This window comes from Monodon monoceros, unplaced genomic scaffold (assembly GCF_005190385.1).
Source record: "Monodon monoceros isolate NGI ecotype Baffin Bay Population unplaced genomic scaffold, NGI_Narwhal_1 Super_Scaffold_16, whole genome shotgun sequence".
Taxonomy (NCBI): domain Eukaryota; kingdom Metazoa; phylum Chordata; class Mammalia; order Artiodactyla; family Monodontidae; genus Monodon; species Monodon monoceros.
In genome coordinates, this window is record NW_021703772.1 from 10,306,598 (window position 1) to 10,323,688 (window position 17,091).

Here is a 17,091-nt window from a genome sequence, read left to right on the forward strand (position 1 = left end):
ATACAAGTTCAAGGTCATGGTTAGCATTACTTCTGTCTGTGCATTGTGGATTGTTAGGTCATTGGCGTATTGGATCCATCCCCACTCTCCAAAGTGCTTAGTGAATTCTTGCTCCTCTGTGACCAGCCAGGAAGGAGTAGATTCAAGCCTACATCATAAATCTCAGGATTTTGTCCTTTCCCTTTTCTCGGAAATGTGCAAATGGGAATTAACGTGAGAGCAGAAGAGCTTGATTCTGATATTTGGCCTAGGAGTAAGAGTGGCTTTTCTTTTTCTCATCTTTTGCCTTGTAACCCAAAAGCTATTGGGATTCCCAGTTATGTTTTCTCCATCCTGTGTTTATATCATCTTATTTTATGTCAGCTGGGGAAAGGAAGTCTCCTACAGACAATGAAAGAGCAACAAGATCTTTTATATCCCAAGAAAAGCCTCTGGAGAATCTTTGTTCTTGACGTGTCATCCCGGAGAAACCCCATAGTAAACTGAACCAAAGTCAGGCTTCCAAAGTTGGGAAGCTGGACTTATCCAGCCTGGAAGGTGGAAGACCCCAGGAAACCAGGTGCCTGGGTTCTTACGTGATCATCCACTCCATCTCACATCTTCATTTAGGGACCTGGCTGTCCAGTGTAAGGTAAGATGAGTCAGGGTCTTAAACAAGGGTTTTTCAGGCCAGAATGAAATATGCACTGGCCACCAAGAGGAAGGAACGCAACGGTGCTGGCTCGGCCACAAGGACGCGTGACAGGCAACCAGGGTTTGTTTTGCCTCAGATGAGAAGGGAATGGTGATTCATGAATGGAGAGCTGGCTGGGGTGTTGGAAAACTCATGCGTGGGAAGGAGAAATTCCGAGGACGCTGGTCTCACCTGATCAGACACTGTAAATGCTGCAGACACTCTGGCGGGCCCCTTGGCTCCGTGGCCTCTCTGTATTTTTACACGCCATGAATATCCTCGAATACTTTCTTCAGCTGGGATTAGGCAAAGCCGATTCACACACATTACAAACGTCTGTGTCTGGACATCAGTTTATGACATTGAATGACACAGAAGGAAAAACTTTTTATTATTCTTTGCTCTGTTTGTTTATTTCTCTCTGAATGATTCATAAGCTTCTTGCCCAAAGCCTGTTTCTGCAACCATGGAAGAGATGCCAGTATTTATTTCCAACGGCTTGTTACTCCTCCTGAAGAATCTTCTTGTTGTCTCCCAAGTCCCTTTCTCCCAGCACCTGGGGAGGTGGCACCTTGAAAAAAATCTGTCTACCATTTTGGACACGTAGGGAACAATTTCGTGACTCTGTGTTTCTCGTCTGCTTTGCGGCTCTGGAAAATAGCAACCCCTAAGGATGAGGCTCAGAAGGGACTTATTCATGTAGAAAACATTCACTTCTTTCATATTTTCATAGACGGGCAGGATCACAGGGTTCTCATTCACAGACCCTGCATTGCTACACAGCTATATCAGTGGTGGAAGCCCCGAGGCAGCCTTGCACACTGAGACCTGTGTTCTCATAAGGAGGATGTGCCTACAGAGGGTGTGAAAGCAAGTCTCCCACACGAGAAAGACTGGCAAGAAGGGATCTCTGTATACAGTTAGAGTAAATCCCTGCAAGAGTGTTGACATAAAGGGATACATGGATAAAGTCCTGTATTTCAAGGGTTTCTATTTATTGAGACACATGTATTCTGTGGTCCAATAACCACAGAGGGCATGGCTGCATGCACAGCATAACTGAATCTTTCGTATTTTGAGATAATTTTTTTTAAAGTTTTTACTCTGTCTCCCTTGAAAAGCAGAGCCATAAGGCACATTTCTATTAAATTATATATAAAAAATTAAAGAGAAATTCACTTTTTTAAAGCCTGAATAGTTTTTTTTTTCAGTGACTTATAGTCAGCAATATGGGTGAATGCCAGACTCTGGAGAACGTAATGGGATCATTAGGATATCTGCAGGCAGGTAGTAAATAATTGACTTATTAGGGGAAAGTGCACAGAATCAGGATTCTGGAACTCGGGCCAGTAAGGATGATAGCAGGGCTGATTTAAAGGGGTCATTCTGAGGGGAGAGTGTCTTGGTACATCATTTTATCATTTTGCATTCCATTTTCAAGGAAACTCTACTTAGAGATTTCTTTTTTATTCCATTTCTAGGGAAACTCTATTTAGATAATTCTTTTCCTGTACATCATTAATCATTAGAGAAATGCAAATCAAAACTACAATGAGATATCATCTCACACCAGTCAGAATGGCCATCATCAAAAAGTCTAGAAACAATAAATGCTGGAGAGGGTGTGGAGAAAAGGGAACACTCTTGCACTCTTGGTGGGAATGTAAATTGATACAGCCACTATGGAGAACGGTATGGAGGTTCCTTAAAAAACTACAAACAGAACTACCATACGACCCAGCAATCCCACTACTGGGCATATACCCTGAGAAAACCATAATTCAAGAAGAGTCATGTACCACAATGTTCATTGCAGCTCTATTTACAATAGCCAGGACATGGAAGCAACCTAAGTGTCCATCATCGGATGAATGGATAGAGAAGATGTGGCACATATATACAATGGAATATTACTCAGCCATAAAAAGAAATGAAATTGAGTTATTTGTAGTGAGGTGGATGGACCTAGAGTCTGTCATACAGAGTGAAGTAAGTCAGAAAGAGGAAGACAAGTACCGTATGCTAACACATATATATGGAATTTAAGAAAAAAAAATGTCATGAAGAACCTAGGGGTAAGACAGGAATAAAGACACAGACCTACTAGAGAATGGACTTGAGGATATGGGGAGGGGGAAGGGTAAGCTGTGACAAAGTGAGAGAGTGGCATGGACATGTATACACTACCAGACGTAAGGTAGACAGCTAGTGGGAAGCAGCCGCATAGCACAGGGAGATCAGCTCGGTGCTCTGTGACCACGTAGAGGGTTGGGATAGGGAGGGTGGGAGGGAGGGAGACGCCAGAGGGAAGAGATATGGGGACATATGTATATGTATAACTGATTCACTTTGTTATAAAGCAGAAACTAACACATCCTTGTAAAGCAATTATACCCCAATAAAGATGTTAAAAAAAAAAAAAAGAAGTACCCTTGTTAACATTATTTTTTGTATTTATGTAATCTCATGGGATTTCAGACAAAGTTATCAACTCCCCACAGGTAACAAAACAAAATTTCATTGACTTCCCAAGGTTCACCCAGTGGTATAAGTTAGACCCTCTGACTCATGTTTTGTGTTGGCCACACCTTACAGGAACCAGAGAGCAGTTCATTACCGGGACTGTTTAGGAAGGTTTGGGCAGGGTTAGCGCATTTTTATCAGAGAAGACTCACCTAAGAGCCTTGCCAAGAGGCTGGTATTTTCAAGCATCAGGACTGGAGCTGCCATCACCGGAGAATCAGCGGTTCTCTGGCATTTCAGATGCATGTTTGCTAATTCTGTGCTTGGAGGAAGGGCATGTCTGTCCACTACAGCCTCTGTGGCCTCCGCTGCAAATCCCAGTTGAGAGCAGACATAAGTTGTGGTGCTCCAGCAAACAGTTGGTGTGAACGTTGGCCCTTGTCAATATCAAAGTTGAGAGGCATCATCACATAATCTGCTCTTAGCCTGTCTCCATATGCAGGTTTAGGAATACTTTGCAAGATGAAGCTAATGGAATGTTCAGGATTAGTGCTGGTAGAACTTCTTTATGTCTCTCCTTTCACAGAAAACTTCTGGAAAGATGCCAGAAGTCTGCAGTTCTTTAGATTAAAAGTATTTTTTCTTTGATTTCATTGTAAATAGATTATATGTGTTTTTGAGTTTTAGAAAACAGATAATATACATATTATAAACATATAATAAATATTTGCAAAAAGTGTATATTATATGTTTATATAAAACATATAAATATATATTACCTTATTTTTTTGTGTTCTGTTTTACCTGAAAAGTTTAGGTTTTTGAATCTTACTTTCTGCAGTTATAAAACAAGAATAAATTTTAAAGAAATGCCCAGGCATGGAAGGGAGTGTCATTTACAAAAGCACGAAACAACAGAGTGCTATTCTTTCTTTGGGAGGACCCACTGCTTCTAGGGTGTTCATACAAAGCTAAAATTTCTCTGACAGCCCAAAGATGGGAAAAATGAATAAGTGGCTGAAAAGTGAAACTACAAGGAAACGACTCTCATCTAATAGCAAAGTGGTCTAGAAATTCAATACCCCAGTGCTACCACCCCATCTAAGGTTCTTGTCTGTAAAATCGGGTTAGTGATGATAATATTCCATCCTGACCTACAGGGTTGTCAGTGGATCTAATGCATGCAAAGTGCTTTTTACCTAAAGTGTGATACAAATATTAGTTATTACTATTCAGTGTGTGGCTTCATTTGGCTGCAGATGTATATAAACAGCAATGTGGGACCTTATGCTTGGTGCATAGTGTGTTGTTTAGGTGATGCTAGTGAAACTGGGCCAGTAAATAAATATTACTTTCCTAGTAACTTTAGTACCAAGAGATTACATCTGTGTATACATTGAACCTCAGTGTTTAAAAAAATTTTTTATATAAGTGTCTACGTATTATTAAATAGCTTTCATTGTTGTCGTATTAAACTCTTTGAGTTATAATCTCTGCTCCATTCTTCTCTCAAGCACACTTGCAAAATAAAACTTTATTTCCCTTAAAATCTTTAGTTTTTAAATAATAAATATTTATGAGAGGAATACATTTTTTTCTTAGTTGTCAAAATTTTACTATTATTAAGTTGCTTTCCACTGGAGGGAACCGTCAACAACTTACAGTAAAGTTTTTAAAACTCATCCTTTAATTATATCATGATAGAAGCCACTGTATAATTTTTTTAAAAAATTGTGTTTGTGTGAGAGTGTGTGTGAGAGAGAGAGAGAGAGATTAAAGCACATCAAAGGAGATTCCCTTCCTCTGAAGAATGTTTCTATCAAATATAACAAATATAAACATAGTTATTTCTAGTTTCCGGGGGGACAGTAAGAAAGAATACTTTTCACGTCAAACGCTAAAACTAGTTTACTCCATTTGCTTTTCCACTTCCAAAAGTAAAGATGTCATAGAAAGGAATGAGGTATTGATACATGGTACATCTTGGATGAACCTTGAAAACATTATGCTAAGTGAAAGAAGCCAGACACAAAAGGTCACATATTTTGTGATTCTAATTGTGTGAACTATCTAGAATAGTAAATCCATAACGACAGAAAGCAGATTGGTGGTTGCCAGGGGCTGGAGCGAGGGGACGGTGGAGAGTAACTGCTTAATGGGGCTTTATTGTCCCATTAAACAGAAACACTGATTTGGAATCATTGTGGCTAATGTCCTTGCTCAGTTCTCACCATTTCTCTGGACCTTTTTCTGGTCTTTTTTTCCTAAAATTCATAGCACTTACATCTGTGCCTCTAATTTTGAGCAAAATTACATACTATTTTGTGTTATTTCTTAAATGATTTCTTCAGTTTTATGTGTTTCCATAATGCAGGTGCCCAGGGGTAGAGGGTCTATCCATGTTGATGAGTGAAAAAAAACAAAAATGAGAGAATGAACATCTTTTCTTGGTATATCATAAACCAATTTTTTAAAGGACACTATCTGAATCACCTGGAATTATTTTTCTTTGTTTTAGTATTGCCCGTCTAGCTATTTGATAAACCAGGGTTCTAATCTTAACCTATCTGTAGATCTTTCCTTTTTTATCACTCTAACCAGATGCCCATCAGTTCAAAAATTGCTTAAACTTTAAATTGGTGAGAAAACAGTCATGTTTTAGGCCATAATTTAAATAGAACAGTTTTTGTGTCCTTGACATTTGCTAGAAGCAAGTAGCTTAAGTGAAATCAGACATTTAGTGATTTGGAAAGAGAACCAGAGTAGGAGATAAGTTTAATAAAGATTTTGTTTTTCAGATGCAACATCCTTTTGACTCCTTCTTATCATTAAATTCTGCGCGTGTTTGGTTGAAAATAAACTTCAAGTGGATTTATGGTGTCAAAGAAATGCCAAATTTGGAAAAGATCATAATCATTCATTCTAATTTGAGTTTAAAAGGGGGCTGAGGGAGGGAGAGTAGGTCTCTAAAACTCTAATTTTTAAAGTTTAACCCTATTTTTAAATTTCAGTACCTTTGCCAAGGGGTCAACTTGTTAGGGAGAAAAAATATAAATTCGGATGACAGTTATTCTTTTAGGGAGCAAGAAAGATGTCTCTCCATCCTTCCAGGGTGACGCCATGATTGTTTGAGAACATCAGTGAACAAGCAGAACGAAGAGCCTACTGCTGACCTCTTCCTTTTTCTTCCTCTCTTACTTCTACAGGTGACCTATCTGGGTAAGGTCCCCACCACAGGCATGCAGTTTTTGTCAGGCTGCACAGAAAAGCCGGTCATCGAGCTCTGGAAAAAGCACACGCTAGCCCGAGAAGATGTCTTTCCAGCCAATGCCCTCCTGGAAATCCGACCATTCCAAGTGTGGCTCCATCACCTCGACCACAAAGGGGAGGCCACGGTGCACATGGATACCTTCCAGGTGGCCCGCATTGCCTACTGCACCGCCGACCACAACGTGAGCCCTGACATCTTCGCCTGGGTTTACAGGGAGATTAATGACGACCTGTCCTACCAGATGGACTGCCACGCTGTCGAGTGCGAGAGCAAGCTGGAGGCCAAGAAGCTGGCCCACGCCATGATGGAGGCCTTCAAGAAGACTTTCCACAGTATGAAGAGCGACGGCCGGATCCACAGGAACAGCTCCTCGGAAGAGGTGTCCCAGGAATTGGAATCCGATGACGGCTGAGCGAACCGAGGATACCTCAGCGAAGGCAGCATTGGTCAAGGCATTCAAGACAAGCGATGAATAAGCAATGATTCAAATTTGGGATGAAAAGACTGCCAAATTATTGGCTGACCAAGCTTTTTAAATTCAGAAGAGCAATTCTAAATCTAAAGAAATGTATTATTAAAGTAATTACATTGAAATCTGCTGCTGCTGTGACTATGAGGAAGGTGGGAGTGTGGCTGGGGAGGAAAGTTCTAGACTCTGGTCATCTTCTTTTTTTTTTTTTTCTCATTTTCCAATGCCTCCCTCTAGGAGCTCTCCATGCCGATTTTCAGCGCTCTCAGGCAAATACACTGCGGCTGTTTATGTGATGGACCATCCCAACTTGCCTTATGAAACCCAACAAGAATGTTAGATGCCCCTATAGGATCCCTAGTTGTGTGGGGAGGTGGTGAGTGCTGTTGCTGGCGAGGAGGCCTCTGGACTAAAGGAACACCTCAGGCTGATCCTGAGAGCTCCTCTCCCCTGGCTGGCTTCAGGTTCTCGCCTCAGTAAGCAAATCAGCACAGCCGTTATTGAGCTTTACAGCTAACAACCTGCTAGTTGGCAGTTAATTCACAGTTAAAGGTAGTGCTTTTATTACATAAGTATATCAAGTAGTACCCTCTTATTGTATTCACTTCATCTATCTTCTTAGAACACTTGCCACTACTAATAGCCCCCTTCCTCCGCCTGCCCCATCCTCCCTCTCCGCCCTTCCAGTCCGCGCCACCATCCCCACAGAGATGCAGCCTCACCCTACACTGCAGGACACCAAAAGGGAAGAAAATAACCAAGCAGATGAAAGAAACAATCAAAGTGGGAGTTTCAAACCACCACCACCACCACAGATAGGTTGGAAAAAGGGAAAGAGTTATCAGCGACTGAACAAGCTCCTTGTGGGCTGTCCTTTCTTCAACCCCGATTTATGGTAACTTATTTAGTTGATGGTCCTTTCTGATGAACCTTTCATGGCAAGCTTCAAATCTGAGTTGGTATCACTAAGGAATCTTTGACCCATCACTCAACACTACGCTCGAGTAGGAAACAAATGATATAAACCAGACTTATCTAGAGAACCTCTGTCCATTCTAAAGGGAAATCTGACCTTCTTATCTTCCAATTGGATCTCTTAGGGTCAGAGTTGCCAGTTTGTTCGGTATTTCTAATGAGAAATTCTCACTAAGAGAGCCTGAGTTTTCTCAGTTTGATGGATCTTTAAATATCATAAACGCAAAGAGTCACTATTGAATGACATTGAAAGGATTGGCTAAAATCCATGCATTTAAGGCCGAGAGCAGATGACTGGTTTTCCAGGTACTGCTCCTTTCTGAAAGTCTGTTTTGAATCCTGGTAATAATTTTAGGGGCACTAGGACACCTTACAGAAGCCTTAAATGAGAGTTTATTGAATCCAGAGAGCAGTGGTGTCGGCGTTTTGGTCTGTGTATCCGTGTGTCCATGTCTGCATTTGTGTGTGTGTACGTGTGCCCCCGAGTGTGGGTCCAGTGTTAAGGCATGTAGAATAAGCATGGAGTCACACTGAGGGGAATGCACCTCTCGGAGATATGCTTGCTGCTTCACAACAAATGTAAACGACTCTTTAGCATAAATGCATTCATTCTTCAATAAAAAATATGTTCGCATTAATACAGTTGAGGAGTTTCATATTTTATATGTCGTTCCTTTTTTAAGTGAAGAAAACCTGAAGGACAAAATAGGTCAGATTGAATAAATAGGGAATTCTCTCTAAAAATATGTTAAAACTTGGTCATCAATAACCCATTCCTTGACGGTGTTAAAAAAAAATCCTGTTTTATTTTCTAATGCTCTATTTTTATGTAAAAATGACTGCCCCTTCATTGAGATGGTAACGCGTCAATAATTGAAAGTTATTTAGTGTGATGGGCTTATTTCAGAGGTGAGTCTTCTGGAATATTTTACAAATGATGGCTATTTATAAAATCTCACGAGCCTCTTGGGAGAACCTGCACTGAAATCGGGGAAGGTAAACAGAGTGAGTCCTTCTGACAGAACTGGTTAAAAATGTCTCCTTCAGGCCATGATTTCTCAGAACAGCCCCATTAATCAAGCAAGGCAGGTGGCCATGGAGCCTGTATGTCTTGAGCAATACTCTTCATGGAATCAGTACCAAATATAAAGGCTTCAAAAGTGAAAATACGGGTGCCTGCTAAAGAGAGGAACTCAAAGAAGAATTACTACCTCACTCCTCCGATGAAAATGGCATTTTCTTTCAAGTTGAACTTTTCTCATTTTCATGTTCACTCCACTGTCCTTGAATATGCTTTGAAGAGGGGGAGAAAGAAAAGAAAGAATCCAGCCACCATGTATTTCCAAACAATGCCACTTTCTTCTCTCAGCAAAATTTGGATTGCAAGTGCACATATGGTTATTTATCGCAGAAAGCATTTGCTGGTATTTTTTTCAGGGTACTAAGTGTGACATGCTAAGTAGTTGACTCTGATAATATTGGCAATAGCTTTTGCTTAGTGATTAGTAAGCAATTTAGAGATAAATACACGAATTTTTATACTCCCTTTTTATACTCTACTTTCTAGCCTGGTGAGCACAAAGCACTTTTGTGTACCTCAACTCATAAGCCCCTCAGAAGGATACTGAAGGTAGATATGGCATTTGCTTTAGAGATGAGGAAATTGAGGTTCAGAGACACTGTATAACTTGGCCAAGGTAGCACAGCTCAGATGTGTTTGACGGGGACAAAACCCCTCTGACTTCTGATCCAGGGCTGTTGCTCTAATTTGGATATTTTATTTCCATTCCTCTTAAAACCCTCTAGCTTATCTTAAATTAGCATCCTAAGCCACTAGTAATAAATATCCTTTGCTATTCATGTTTGAAGTCATTTTTTATAGCAAGAGAAAAAGTTTTAAAAGCAAACAAAGGCCCAAGAAATTTTATTTGAGCACAAATAACATGAGATTTTGTTTAAGTATTTTATTGGCTGTGGTCAATGGACAAAAATACTCTCTTTACCCCTAAAACCAAGATGCATGTTTTGTTTTGTTTTTCTCAGGACATGTTAAAACTTTGAATCAAATCCTTCTATTACAGGATTCTATAGCAGCCTGTAATTTCCCTTCGTGTCCTCCATTGAAGTTTTCAATTACATATTTATTTTTATAATTATGTAAATATTTTTTAAGCCTCTGGGGATGGAAGTGTCTTTAAGATGGGGATTTTTTTTTTTTTCCTTTTTGTTCACGTTCTATCCTCAGCTTCCATCACAGGACCGGTCATCTAGGGGGAACTCAGTAAGTTTCTTTTAGCAGGATGGAGGGAGGGAGAGACAGATGGAAGGAAAAGTTACTATGTGAGGCTTTGATTTGCAAGTTCTAGCACAGAATCCTGGAATCCTGGACGGAACCCTAGAGAATCCCTTGCCCACTTTCTTCAAAGGTGAGCAAATGGCTTTTTACTGAAGAAAAACATCATTCCTTACCTAATTCCAGAACGAGTTTGTGGCTGCTTAGAGATAGAAGAAGAATGTTCGAAGTGAGCTATATGATTGAAGTAGAACAAACGTTATCCCAGGGAAGTAGACAGATAATGTATTTTAAGGAAGGTGCATTTAGTAGATTATGGAATTTTTGTCATACATTTGCTTTGTTTGTTTCTGCTGCTGAAAGAGAAGAGAGAGAGAGTGATGGGGGAGGGCGTTTTACTTTTCTGATAGTATGAAGCAGATGAATTTAACTTTTTTCCCCGAATTTATACATCAGAAAATACTTTTTTCTTTGTCCTCTCTGTTTTTTTCCACTTTGACTTTCCTCCTTCCCTTCCTCCTTTCCTACCTTAACTATTTAATTATATACATCATAACATCCCAGACTTTCTTTGATTTTAGCAGGGAAGAGCATATATGCTCTGAATCTGAGATCACGTTTTGGTTCATGGTCCATTGATGCAAAATTTGACAAGACTGTCGAACCCTGCAGATGATCCTAAATTGCTCTTATTTATTATTTTTTTCCCAGTCAGATGGAACATGATGACAATTTAATTCTTCATAGCTTACTATTTCTTAGGCATTCCTAAAGTGTGCTATCTTCTCATCTCCTCGATATAACCTAGACTAAACAGCAGTGAAGGGAAAGATTCCCCTAATTGTCATATTCTTATTGATATTCAAGAAATGTTCCTATTAGATGCCGGGATCGGGCTTTTGGAGTAATTTTATGGGATGCATTGTTCAACCTAAGAACTTTGGCTGCTCTTTCTGAAGAGGTGCCAGCTGATAATAGTCACCAGAAAAGAACTATGTTTGTTGCATAAACCCAAGCTTAGAAAGAAAAACAACTGATGGGTAAAGCAAGTTGCTAAGAGGAAGAAAAAATCTAAGCCATCTTATTTTGGATACTTACAAATAAACTATATTTGTTGAAAATGAATCTAAGACGTGGTCTTGTACATTTGAGCAAAGCTGGCATTCACAGAGACATTTGGGGAACTGTTTCTTATGGAATGTCCTAGTAAGTTTAGCTTGGGTTTTGCTTATGCACCGAAAATTAGGCATTCAAACAGAATCTGAATAGTGTTTTGCTTAGGAAACTTAATGACTTTCATTTAAAAACATTCTCAAGTTCCTACTTTTCAATAGCTTGGCTTAGAGGCTGCGACTACAAGGTGCTGATGTATTATGAAAATGGAATTACTGAAGCATTACACATATTTTCAACTCCTTCATACAAATTCCCAATAATGGTCCATACTTCCATATCTATAACTTCATTTAACAACTATTTTCTTAATAAAAATGGTTTTATCCCTTTATCTAAACATACATATTAGACCAAGGTTGAGTCATTTGAAAACATAATCAGATCTGTGAAATGAAACGTGACACTACATGGAACCTGCTTGGTTTCAAACCTGTAATTACGTGGCCTGATTACCATCTCAGAACGTTCTTTGTCCTTTGGGGGGAAAACTTAAGAGAAACATTTAAGGAAACACCAACTTGCAAGGAAGAGCCAAGAGTTGACTCCATTCCAGGGTCACTTTTTAATGTAAACTTGGGATCAACTAAGACCAAGTCTCTTCACAGGTCTGACCATAGTGGTTCTGATACCAATTTTGCACAGGAAATAATCTAATAATAAATTTTATTATGTTCATAATTGGATTAACTTCATGTAGATGCTATTATGGTTATAAAAACATTTTAATTTGGAAGCTTAGGATGGAATTAGACCTTTAATTCAGCCTTTTGCCAAACTATCTATTGCCTTTCTCTATTTTAATTATCTGTCCTAGCTTTTCCTAGGATTTAGAACCACACTTTTAGAAATTAGTATAGAAAAACCTCATTAATTTAGCTGGAACTATTTAAGAGTTTGTGGTTTTGGCCTTGAAAAGCTAAAGTTTTATGCTTATTTTTAATAAGCAAATAGGATGAATTAATGTTGTTGTTGGAAGTGTTTACCTATTGAGGAAAACACTGCTTCTGCATATTCAAATAGCAATTTACCAGACATAGTGTAATTTCAGCACAAGTAGAAGCAGGTCCAGCTGAAAGTGAGACTTTGATTGCTGGTTTCAAGCTATCCTTTTCTTTTGATTAGAGTGGGCTCTCCACAAACAACAGACGGTTAGTGCAATTGTAGGATTCAGAGCCCTTAAAGGTAATAAAATGCATCTTTTAAAAAAATATGCATTATTTACATATATCTTTACCTTCAATTAGTATAAATGTTTGGTCTTAACCATGACCCACCCCCTCCCAAAAAAACCCTGAAGTGACTAACTCTTCTTGTTTATCATAGAAAAATCTCTATGAAAATCAATGAAATTGAAGTTTATTTTTTTAACATCTTTATTAGAGTATAATTGCTTTACAATGGTGTGTTAGTTTCTGCTTTATAACAAAGTGAATCAGTTATACATTTACGTATGTTCACATATCTCTTCCCTCTTGCGTCTCCCTCCCTCCCACCCTCCCTATCCCAACCCTCTAGGTGGTCACAAACCACCGACCTGATCTCCCTGTGCTATATGGCGGCTTCCCACTAGCTATCTATTTTACATTTGGTAGTGTATATATGTCCATGCCACTCTCTCACTTTGTCACAGCTTACCCTTCCCCCTCCCCATATCCTCAAGTCCATTCTCTAGTAGGTCTGTGTCTTTATTCCCGTCTTACCCCTAGGTTCTTCATGACATTTTTTTTTTCCCCAAGATTCCATATATATGTGTTAGCATACGGTACTTGTCTTTCTCTTTCTGACTTACTTCACTCTGTATGACAGACTCTGGGTCCATCCACCTCAATACAAATAACTCACTTTCGTTTATTTTTATGGCTGAGTAATATTCCATTGTATATATGTGCCACATCTTCTTTATCCATTCATCTGTTGATGGACATTTAGGTTGCTTCCATCTCCTGGCTACTGTAAATAGAGCTGCAATGAACATTTTGGTACAGGACTCTTTTTGAATTATCGTTTTCTCAGGGTATATGCCCAGTAGTGAGATTGCTGGGTCGTATGGTAGTTCTATCTGTAGTTTTTTAAGGAGCCTCCATACTGTTCTCCATAGTGGCTGTATCAATTTACATTCCCACCAAGAGTGCAAGAGTGTTCCCTTTTCTCCACACCCTCTCCAGCATTTATTGTTTCTAGATTTTTTGATGATGGCCATTCTGACTGGTGTGAGATGATATCTCATTGTACTTTTGATTTTCATTTCTCTAAAGATTAATGACGTTGAGCATTCTTTCATGTGTTTGTTGGCAATCTGTATATCTTCTTTGAAGAAATGTCTATTTAGGTCTTCTGCCCATTTTTGGATTGGGTTGTTTGGTTTTTTTTGGTTATTGAGCTGCATGAGATGCTTGTAAATTTTGGAGATTAATCCTTTGTCAGTTGCTTCATTTGCAAATATTTTCTCCCATTCTGAGGGTTGTCTTTTGGTCTTGTTTGTGGTTTCCTGTGCTGTGCAAAAGCTTTTAAGTTTCGTTAGGTCACGTTTGTTTATTTTTGTTTTCACTTCTATTTCTCTAGGAGCTGGGTCAAAAAGGATCTTGCTGTGATTTATGTCATAGAGTGCTCTGCCTATGTTTTCCTCTAAGAGGTTGATAGTGTCTGGCCTTACATTTAGGTCACGAATCCATTGTGAGTTTATTTTTGTGTATGGTGTTAGGAAGTGTTCCAATTTCATACTTTTACATATACCTGTCCAGTTTTTCCAAGCACCACTTATTGAAGAGGCTGGCTTTTCTTCACTGTATATTCTTGCTTCCTTTATCAAAGATAACGTGACCATCTGTGCATGGGTTTATCTCTGGACTTTCTATCCTGTTCCATTGATCTATATTTCTGTTTTTGTGCCAGTACCATACTGTCTTGATGACTGTGGCTTTGTAGTATAGTCTGAAGTCAGGGAGCCTGATTCCTCCAGCTCCATTTTTCATTCTCAAGATTGCTTTGGCTATTCGGGGTCTTTGTGTTTCCATACAAATTGTGAAATTTTTTGTTCTACTTCTGTGAAAAATGCCATTGGTAGTTTGATAGGGATTGCACTGAATCTGTAGATTGCTTTGGGTAGTAGAGTCACTTTCACAATGTTGATTCTTCCAATCCAAGGACATGGTATATCTCTCCATCTATTTGTATCATCTTTAATTTCTTTCATCAGTGTCTTATAATTTTCTGCATACGGGTCTTTTGTCTCCTTAGGTAGGTTTATTCCTAGATATTTTATTCTTTTTGTTGCAGTGGTAAATGGGAGTGTTTTCTTAATTTCACTTTCAGATTTTTTCATCATTAGTGTATAGGAATACCAGAGATTTCTGTGGATTAATTTTGTATCCTGCTACTTTACCAAATTCATTGATTAGCCCTGGTAGTTTATTGGTAGCATCTTTAGGATTCTCTATGTATAGCATCATGTCATCTGCAAACAGTGACAGCTTTACTTCTTCTTTTCCAATTTGGATTCCTTTTATTTCTTTTTCTTCTCTGATTGCTGTGACTAAAACTTCCAAAACTATGTTGAATAAGAGTGGTGAGAGTGGGCAACCTTGTCTTGTTCCTGATCTTAGTGGAAATGCTTTCAGTTTCTCACCATTGAGGACGATGTTGGCTGTGGGTTTGTCATATATGGCCTTTATTATGTTGAGGAAAGTTCCCTCTGTGCCTACTTTCTGCAGGGTTTTTATCATAAACGGGTGTTGAATTTTGTCGAAAGCTTTCTCTGCATCTATTGAGATGATCATATGGTTTTTCTCCTTCAATTTGTTAATATGGTGTATCACATTTATTGATTTGCGTATATTGAAGAAACCTTGCATTCCTGGAATAAACCCCACTTGATCATGGTGTATGGTCCTTTTAATGTGCTGTTGGATTCTGTTTGCTAGTATTTTGTTGAGGATTTTTGCATCTATGTTCATCAGTGATATTGGCCTGTAGTTTTCTTTCTTTGTGACGTCTTTGTCTGGTTTTGGTATCAGGGTGATGGTGGCCTCATAGAATGAGTTTGGGAGTGTCCCTCCCTCTGTTATATTTTGGAAGAGTTTGAGAAGGATAGGTGTTAGCTCTTCTCTAAATGTTTGATAGAATTCTCCTGTGAAGCCATCTGGTCCTGGGCTTTTGTTTGTTGGAAGATTTTTAATCACAGTTTCAATTTCAGTGCTTGTGATTGGTCTGTTCATATTTTCTATTTCTTCCTGGTTCAGTCTCGGCAGATTGTGCATTTCTAAGAATTTGTCCATTTCTTTCAGGTTGTCCATTTTATTGGCATAGAGTTGCTTGTAGTAATCTCTCATGATCCTTTGTATTTCTGCAGTGTCAGTTGTTACTTCTTTTTCATTTCTAATTCTATTGATTTGTCTTCTCCCTTTTTTTCTTGATGAGTCTGGCTAATGGTTTATCAGTTTTGTTTATCTTCTCAAAGAACCAGCTTTTACTTTTATTGATCTTTGCTATCCTTTCCTTCATTTCTCTTTCATTTATTTCTGATCTGATCTTTATGATTTCTTTCCTTCTGCTAACTTTGGGGTTTTTTTGTTCTTCTTTTTCTAATTGCTCTAGGTGCAAGTTTAGGTTGTTTATTTGAGATGTTTCCTGTTTTTTAAGGTAGGATTGTATTGCTATAAACTTCCCTTTTAGAACTGCTTTTGCTGCATCCCATAGATTTTGGGTCGTCGTGTCTCCATTGTCATTTCTTTCTAGGTATTTTATGATTTCTTCAGTGATCACTTCGTTATTAAGTAGTGTATTGTTTAGCCTCCCTGTGTTTGTATTTTTTACAGGTCTTTTACTGTAATTGATATCTAGTCTCATAGCGTTGTAGTCGGAAAAGATACTTGATATGATTTCAATTTTCTTAAATTTACCAAGGCTTGATTTGTGACCCAAGATATGATCTATCCTGGAGAATGTTCCATGAGCACTTGAGAGGAAAGTGTATTCTGTTGTTTTTTTGATGGAATGTCCTATACATATTAAGTAAGTCCATCTTTTTTAATGTATGATTTAAAGCTTGTGTTTCCTTATTTATTTTCATTTTGGATGATCTGTCCATTGGTGAAAGTGGGGTGTTAAAGTCCCCTACTATGATTGTGTTACTGTCAATTTCCCTTTTTGTGGCTGTTAGCATTTGTCTTATGTATTGAGGTGCTCCTATGTTGGGTGTATAAATATTTACAATTACTATATCTTCTTCTTGGGTTGATCCCTTGATCATTATGTAGCATCCTTCTTTGTCTTTTGTAATAGCCTTTATTTTAAAGTCTGTTTTGTCTGATATGAGAATTGCTACTCCAGCTTTCCTTTGATTTCCATTTGCATGGAATATCTTTTTCCATCCCCTCATTTTCAGTCTGTATGTGTCCCTAGGTCTGAAGTGGGTCTCTCGTAGACAGCATATGTATGGGTCTTGTTTTTGTATCCATTCAGCCAGTCTGTGTCTTTTGGTGGGAGCATTAATCCATTTACATTTAAGGTAATTATCGATATGTATGTTCCTATTACCATTTTCTTAATTGTTTTGGGTTTGTTATTGTAGGTCTTTTCCTCCTCTTGTGTTTCTTGCCCAGAAAAGTTCCTTTAGCATTTGCTGTAAAGCTGGTTTGGTGGTGCTGAACTCTCTCAGCTTTTGCTTGTCTGTAAAGGTTTTAATTTCTCCATCAAATCTGCATGAATGATCCTTGCCTGGTAATCTTGGTTGTAGGTTTTTCTCCTTCATCATTTTAAATATGTCCTGCCAC

General features: G+C 38.6%; 1 protein-coding gene across 2 annotated transcripts in view; it reads left to right on the plus strand.

Annotated features, from left to right (window-relative positions):
• The window catches only part of PID1 (phosphotyrosine interaction domain containing 1), a 255,971-nt gene extending 247,462 nt beyond the window's left edge, over nt 1-8,509 (plus strand). Inside the window, exon 3 of one of the 2 annotated variants that reach the window (XM_029224464.1) lies at nt 6,343-8,509. In XM_029224464.1, coding sequence (XP_029080297.1) covers nt 6,343-6,819 — 477 coding nt within the window. In that variant the 3' untranslated portion in view covers nt 6,820-8,509. The remainder of the gene's footprint in view (nt 1-6,342) is intronic. The other variant, XM_029224465.1, reaches the window with a different exon arrangement.
• The last annotated feature ends 8,582 nt before the right edge of the window (nt 8,510-17,091 follow it).